Genomic DNA, 8,766 nt, shown 5'->3' on the forward strand with positions numbered 1-8,766 from the left:
GCAGACAAGATGTTTCTTGCCAAAGATTTTAGATAGATAGATAGATAGACTTTATTTGTCATTGTTACAGTACAGGTACCAAACAACGAAATTTAGGAAAAAAATTAACGTGCCGACTTCTAATAAGTCGAGCCTGCTGTAGGTACTATATACATAACTGTTCCCTATAAGTACTAAAAAAAGAGTGAACATATAAAGGTAATTAAAAACACAAAGAAACACCAGTGTGGTCGCCCCCCTAGCCTCAGCGTCTAAGCGCGCGGCCATCTTGTATCTGAATTTTCATGGGGTGTCCTATCTTTTTCACATGACTGTAGTTACTATAGATATACAGTTTTCTACTATGATGTGAGTGAGTGTGTGCGAGTCTGTGTAAATGTGGCTTTTGCATAAGAATGTGTCAGTAAAGACAGTAAAGCATTCTATAGTCAGAGGGCAGTACTGCATCAGCGTTCTAATGTTATCTGACTTTAATAATGTTATCTGACTTTCATAAAATGTTATCTGGAAGGGCAGCAGACTACTGTACTACAACACAACTCTGTGTGTGTTCTACACACTGATGTTGGAGCTGACCCTAGTGATGGATAAAAGGTGTGTGTGTGTGTGTGTGTGTGTCCTTATCGTTACACAAATCTATCTAGACACACTTATATATGGAGCAAACAACACAAATAGTGATAGAGAAATGATATCAGAGTTCTTTTAAAACTGAATTCAGTTGCCTTTATTATGAAAAAAAGAACATAGTGTTGTATGCAATTCTGTACTGAGAATATTCCACAGATAATGGCCAATTTGCAAACAAGGTCCTAAGTTACTGGTACAATATATTTGCCATGTACATGTAGAATAAATAATAAAAACACAAAATGTTTTCTACACATTCCAAGAAGAATCGCAGACAGATCTTTCTGTATCATACAGTCTGGTAGTACAATATGTATTTTCTTTTTTTCCATTTAAATGTTGAGCAACACAATTACAATTTTTCTGCAGCCACAAATGCAATGCAGAGATTAAGAAGTCAAGACTACACATATAATGTAATGAATTCTACAGACCCAGTGAATCAGATCATACATATATACATAATGTATATGTACAGCCTTGGTTTTTATTCACTAGACTTTTTCAACATGGGACAGTGTGACACTGTTGTGCAGTTGGCTGACATGTAAATTGCAGATAAAACACCTTTGAAGGGAACAGATGTAACCATGCCGATACAAACAGTAAAATAATCAACAGAGAGAAAAGAAACAGAAAAGAGAAAACGTGGGGGAACAGAAAACATCATTGAATTTGACCACAGACCAACCCTGTAGTAGGAATGCAGTGACACTCTCACACACACACACACACACGCACACACGCACACACGCACACACACACACACACACACACACAGAGAAGATGGTGATTTAACCGAAGGGGGGGAAAAAACAAAATCTGTTGTCTCTGAGGGGGTCCGGGTTAAGGAATGGAAAGTGGGGGGTACCCCTAACCCCCAGGACGAGGCTGGGTGGGGCTTAGTGGGAGGTAAAATCTTCTGACCATTAACAGACTTCCGTGACTGTCTTACTAATCACCATTACAAGGGCAAAAGGAGGGAGGAATAATTCTTGAACCTTTCTTGGCAGTACAAATTCAGGCAACTTAATTTTCTTCACACACACACACACACACACTCTCACTCTCTCTCTCTCTCTCTCTCTCTCTCTCTATCAGACTCCCCCCTCTCTTACTGTTAATTGTTGGACTTACTGGGACATGGTGGAGACTGGATAATGGGGCTGAGGCCAGAGTGGGGGTAGGAGGGGTTGGAGAAGGTGGTGGCTGTTGGGGAGCCTGGTTAGGGGGGTGGGGGGTCTCTCTCTCAGCAGCAGCCCCCAGAGGAAGGCTTAACAGGTGTGCTCTGGATCTTGACGTTGGACTTCTCTGAACCTCCAGACGTGGCTCCAGGGCCCATCCTCTTCTTGATCTCAGCAGCCATGGTCATGAAGGCCTGCTCCACGTTGGTGGCATTCTTGGCGCTGGTTTCCAAGAAAGGGATTGCCAGGGAGTCTGCAAACTCCTGCAGAGATAGGGAAGAAGAGAGACAGAGGGAGGTGGGGTGGGGGGGGGGGTGGTTTGAGTTAGAAGAACTGCCAAGACTTGGACATTACTGTACAAAGTTATTTGAAAGTGATCAGTCAAATCTATTCTATTAGACCGTGACAACCGTACCTTCGCTGTTGTGTAATCCACCACCTTCTTTGTTGTCAGGTCACACTTGTTCCCCACCAACAGCTTGTTGACATTTTCACTGGCATAGCGGTCGATCTCCTGTAGCCACTGTTTGACATTGTTGAAGGACTCCTACAACAGGAAAGAGAACAAGTGTACAGCAAACATGTTGTCTCCCACAAATGATGTAGCGCCCCTCTATAAAAGGAGTGATGGAATGAATGTCGATTCATAAGTCTAAATGCAATGGAATATAGGTGGGCTGAATAATCCAACCAAACGTACTAGAATGTTATGTCACCTAGCCAAATTGAAATCAGAGTGAAATTTGTGGAGGCCTACTTTTTTCCCCACACAGGAATTCGATAAGGGAATCGATAAAGAATCAAATCGATAAGAAGAATTGATAATGGAATCTGTGTCAATAACATCTTATCAATTCCCATTCCTAGTCCCATCTGACCCATCATTCACCAAAGTTTCATCAAAATTGTCCCAGTGGTGTCGAGAAAAAGTGTGATATATGAACGGACGGAGCCAGAATCATCGTCGTCGTCCCCGATTTCATCGGTAGGGGACAATAACAATACAGACTTGAAATGTTTCAGAAGAGTTCTGTGAGTGAGCATCCAAAAAACCCTGAACCACCGTTATCCTCCTCAGCATTTACACACACAAAACTGACACCCCACAATGTCAACAACTGACACCCCACAATGTCAACATTTTGATGGTAAAACTCCACTAGTTCTTGTTGTGCATAAACATTCTTAGTGAACATAAAATGAGGTTTCCCTTTATCTGCAATTGATTGAATGAAAACAGTCCACTGTGAAACAGCATACCATATATACCATATACATATAGATCCACAGCTGGAGAGAGAAGCACACTGACCTGGTCTGTGACGTCGTAGACCACGATGATGCCGTGGGCCCCTCTGTAGTAGCTGGATGTGATGGTGCGAAACCTCTCCTGTCCCGCCGTATCCCACTATAACACACATCACATCCCACATCACATCCCACTATAACACACATCATATCCCACATCACATCCCACTATAACACACATCATATCCCACATCATATCCCACTATAACACACATCACATCCCACTATAACACACATCATATCCCACTATAACACACATCATATCCAGGGGTGCACATAACTTTTTGGGGCCAGTGCTCAGAGGAGCACCTAGGGATGCTGCTTGGTGCTCCCCGAGCTCGCGAGTCACGACCCGTCCCACAGGATGGATGAAAAAGGGATACATGGATAACTTATATTAGCAAAACGACATTTGTTCATAAATAAAGATGAACGAACAAATGATTGTGTACAAAACAAAAGAAACAAATGCAAAATCAAATGACTGCTCTTTAAGCATGAAAGTCTGTCAGACTCCTTTAAACACAATGAAATCAACTGACATCTCTTTAAGCACTAACTGAATGTCTGTTCTTTAAACACAATGAAATCAACTGACATCTCTTTAAGCACTAACTGAATGTCTGTTCTTTAAACACAATGAAATCAACTGACATCTCTTTAAGCACTGCTCTGTTCTGTAAACACTGAAATCAACTTTTCAACAAAAAGTTACAGCCTAAGCATTTATTTATGCTACAAGCGTAATCATCATCATCACTGCTGTATTGACTGCTGTTAATACTGTCCTCAATTTCAACCATGGTAGAGGATGTTGTAGGCTATCACTTTAAATAGCTCATTATTTTGATTGTGCAACAAAGTCTTTTTTTTCTAATAGAATTCCCAACCATATCCTGGGTCAGGGGTCGAGGTGCGATAATGAAAAACAGCTGTAAAACAAACGTCTGAAAGCTTCAGAGAAAAGAAACGTGAAGTGGTGTTGTTTTTCCTTTTAGCGACGAGTCGTTCGGGACTGAATTTTCACGTGCGGCGTGATAACCGTGATAACCGTGCGATACGCGATACGCGGAATGAAAGTACGAGTTACGATACTTTCCGAATGTTTTCGTGAGGGGAGTCGCCGTGGTCGTCGTCGGTCGACTGTTGTGATGCATTACTCGTCGGGCCTTCGGCTGAGGGGACGGCAGATAGTTACTTAGTGGGGCTTGCAGTGATGCAGCAGTCAGCAGTTGGATTTTGAGGAAGTAAATTCCTCTCCCAGCGCTTCCAGCTGTTGGTGCGCAAGAGCGCGTTCATGCCGCTGATCTGCCGCGCAGAATGCATTTTGGCGACGCATGCGCACTGGCGCACCAGTTATGTGCACCCCTGATCATATCCCACATCATATCCCACTATAACACACATCATATCCCACATCATATCCCACTATAACACACATCATATCCCACTATCAACACACATCACATCCCACTATAACACACATCATATCCCACTATCAACACACATCACATCCCACTATAACACACATCACATCCCACTATAACACACATCATATCCCACTATCAACACACATCATATCCCACTATCAACACACATCACATCCCACTATAACACACATCACATCCCACTATCAACACACATCACATCCCACTATAACACACATCCCATCCCACTATCAACACACATCACATCCCACTATCAACACACATCATATCCCACTATCAACACACATCATATTCCACTATAACACACATCATATCCCACTATCAACACACATCACATCTAGGGCTGGGTTCAAAAAATCGATTTCCCGATTCTGAATCGATCTTCATTAAATTAGCGATTATCGATTCATAAATCCCGAGATCGATCTTTCATTTTATTTTTTTTTATTTTTTTTGCTTGCAGCTTCAACCCGCAACGAGATCTCGTGGCCAGATCTCGCGCTACAAGAATGTATCATATCTCACGCAACGTGAGGTCTCAACACTAAAATCTAAAAACATGGCGATGGCAGGGACACTCAAGTCACCACCAGGCTTAAAGTCAGATGTCTGGGTGCATTTTGGATTTTAAAAATGTGACGATAGAGATGAGCTGGACAAAAGCAAAGTCATATGTAAATAAAAAGTACATTCATGTAACTGCTTTGGAGTCAATTCATTGATATGTTTAACAATGCTACATGTTATAGGGTTCCTTGAACCATTTATAGCATTAGTTCGGAGAATCTCTTTCATATTCAAGCAAAAAATGTATATTGTAACTAGATCGAATCGGAATCGAATCGAATCGAATCGGATCGAATCGGGAGCTGTGAATCGGAATCGAATCGTTTTGGGAAATCAGTGGCGATACCCAGCCCTAATCACATCCCACTATCAACACACATCATATCCCACTATTAACACACATCATATTCCACTATCAACACGCATCATAGCCACACTCAGTGAGAGAGACAGGTAAATTTTCCTGTAATTTCTTTCAAATTTGCATTGGATTTGGTCGGTCAACCACAGAGAGATGAGACCCTTGGTGGGACCCTGAGATAGCAACACAAAGTACAGGAACGGTAGCAACTAACCTAGCTAGTAAAACTGTTAGCATTTGTTTACAACAGGGAGGAAGTACAGAAAGTACAGAAAGTACAGGAAGTACAGGAAGTACATTGTGTACTTGTACATGTGATTGAAGTGATATTTTGGCAAGACCAGAGGAGACACTTGTGTTTCCATGCAGGGAGATGGTCGGGGATGAGGTTGGCAGATCTGTCACATGCTTCCTCCCAAGCGACCGGGGAAATCAGATTTTGGCAACACATGGCAAGAGACTTTCTGACTGTGTTTACACCTGAAATTAATATGCGTCCTGTGATCCGATCACGTATATGATCTGATAACGATCGCATTAAAATACACCATTTATCTGACTTTGTGTCTGCATGGTGATCAGATCTTTTGTCATCAAAAGATGAAAAAAAAACTTTACTGTCCCTTACACAGGGAACTGTACTGTCACCATACTAATGGAGCCCTCTCACTCCATTTTTGAGGTGAATACAGTTTAGTTTAGCGGTCTGATTTAGAATGCATATAGTGGCACTGGTTTCTGCAGATCTATAAGCAGAGTGAAATTCAGGGAGCACAAAAGGGGAACTGTACTTACGATCTGAAGTTTAATGGTTTTTCCATCTAATTCTATAGTTCGTATTTTGAAGTCCACTCCAATAGTGCTAATGTAGCTTTCTGTGTATGTGTCATCCTGGGGGGAGAGGAGAGGAGAGGAGGAAACCAGTGAGGGTACATTCAGACATCCTCGAACAAACACATCCTGCTTTAAGTACAAACACTTTCAACCTTTTCATATTCTCTCTGTCAGAGAAGAACCATCCTTAACTGCAAAATGCGTGGGACTATATATAGGACTGCATATAATACAGATACCTGACATTAGGTACATGCAGTACACATTACAAAGCATCTAGTTCCAACCTGCTGCATTTGAAGCAAGCAGAGCACTCATAACATTGGGCAGCCTATGAACACCTAGATAGTACTTAAGAGCACCTTATGAATGGTAATGAATATCTATCACAGGACACTTACTGCGAATCGAAGGAGAAGGCAAGACTTTCCGACGCCAGAGTCACCGATCAGGAGCAGCTTGAATAAATAGTCACTGTAGAGAGTGATAGAAAGAGAGGTGAATGGCTACACAACAGGCATCAGTTCACAACCTCTTCCATGTAGGCCTATTTTCAATTATTCTTCACAGGCTTGTAGAAAACAGCAGTTTGACTCTGTAGACAACATTTTAGCTTTGATGGATTATTCCAAAACTGAAAAGACAGATTTTCTTTTGTACAACGTCAACATCTAAAGAAGTCACAGTAAAAGGAGAACAATTCACTGTGTTCTGATATTACAAAACTCAAAGATACTGTTGTCATCTAGTCTATTGCTTACAGTACTTTGGGAAAGATGCTGTAGGCTATTTATTTTACAAACTCTCATCTGCCCTAATTCTGTCATAATACAAAAGGGTGTCTCACGTCAAATATCCTTTTAAAACGATTTTAACTTCCTGTAAGTGAAGCACAAGCAAGCAAAATGTGTAGCCTAGACCATGAATGTCACACACATTATTTTTATCAGTCTTTTTCTGCTAAAAACCAGAAACTAGTTCATAAAGTTTTTACCAAAGTAAATACAAATGTAGCCGCAAGCGGCAATTAAGGGCACAAGGGTTAACCTCAAATTTGGTAGAATACCGGTACACATCTCTGCTATGACACTGTCTCAAAGCACACTAACTTTGAGACTGATTAGACCAACAATGACTGACATAGCCCTATTTGCATGTCATCATTTATGGTACATATTAATTAGCATGTAGCTAATGTGTATTTTTAGAAGTATTCTAATTAGTATTTCGTGTCAATCAGACTTGCAGTTCATCATGAGAAGATTTTTTGCGTTCTTTTTTTACATTTAAAAATGGCTGGAAATGCAGAATATTGACTGGCATGTGGCAGCAATGTTTTTCATCCTATCATGTTGGAATTTACACATCTGACATACTACTGTCTAGACTAGAGGCTCACCAAGTTTCACATGAATTCACATAAATATGGCCGACATAGCAGATTTAATTAATTATGGTGCTGATTAATTCATTTGGGAACAGAAGCCCCCAAGGGGCTCAACAAAGAATTTGAGTTGAGTTGTTTCTGACTATTTTCTGTCTATCAAACAGTATATATTCAAATGTATATAGGTCAATTGACTATGTTTACAAACATTATGTATGTTCAAATGTCTATAGGTCTATCCACTATGTTTACACAATTAGCCTAGCTATTACGAAAGCAAATACACCATGCTATTTACAAACTGGGCCAATTAGCCTGATTAGCCTCAACTGTCCATAGGCTAGGCATACTTCCCACCCACCGTGAGAATTAGGCTAAATGCTAATGCTCCCCTGTTAAAATAGGCCAGACATTTAAGACAAAACTATAACCAACTAGGCTATATCATTGTCCAGTAATGTTTATCCAACTGGGGTGGGTGGGTGTGTGTGTGTGTGTGTGTGTGTGTGTGTGTGTGTGTGTGTGTGTAAGTAGTAGGTAAGGAAACTACTGTAAGATGATTAAGCATTCCTAGTAGAGGCGAATTCAGTTGGGCTCTGAGTTCAGAGATGGACCGTTCCTCTGCTCTGTCAGGTCACAGGGGAAGGAGGAAAGGAAGGAAGGCAGGCAGGCTCGGGAGAAACCTGGCCCTGTTCCAATTCTTTCACAGAATCCTTTGATTCTCCCTTCATTGACGTAGTAGACTAATCAATGACCTAGCCTACCATGGCTTTGCTTTCACCAATCAAGTCATGTCGGATCAGTGATTTATTTATTACAGAAGGAAAGGAGGAAAGGATGCAAGGATCCCTGCCTCCCTTGACTCTCCTCTTCCTCTCCCATTGGAATGAATGTTAGTCATGCCCTCTTCATTAAGCCAATGGCTGAGGAAGACAATGATGACCCCTGTGTGAGGTTGACTAACCACCAGCAACAACAAACAGCTCAAGCCATCAGTAGCTTATCAGTGCTTCCCACAGGATTCTGTGAGACTGTGGTGGATGGACC

The 8,766-nt window shown here is 41.4% G+C and overlaps 1 protein-coding gene across 1 annotated transcript in view; it reads right to left on the bottom strand.

Moving 5' to 3' along the window:
• Nucleotides 1–718: 718 nt before the first annotated feature.
• The window catches only part of rab1ab (RAB1A, member RAS oncogene family b), an 11,450-nt gene continuing 3,402 nt past the window's right edge, over nt 719–8,766 (bottom strand). The window contains exons 2-6 of the mRNA XM_080532905.1: nt 6,734–6,806; nt 6,294–6,389; nt 3,127–3,222; nt 2,230–2,361; nt 719–2,077 (exon numbers count right to left, since the gene is read on the bottom strand). Of these exons, the coding sequence (XP_080389031.1) occupies nt 1,880–2,077; nt 2,230–2,361; nt 3,127–3,222; nt 6,294–6,389; nt 6,734–6,806 (595 nt within the window). The 3' untranslated portion in view covers nt 719–1,879. The remainder of the gene's footprint in view (nt 2,078–2,229; nt 2,362–3,126; nt 3,223–6,293; nt 6,390–6,733; nt 6,807–8,766) is intronic.

This window comes from Nansenia antarctica (assembly GCF_963989245.1).
Source record: "Nansenia antarctica genome assembly, chromosome: 1".
Taxonomy (NCBI): Eukaryota; Metazoa; Chordata; class Actinopteri; order Argentiniformes; family Microstomatidae; genus Nansenia; species Nansenia antarctica.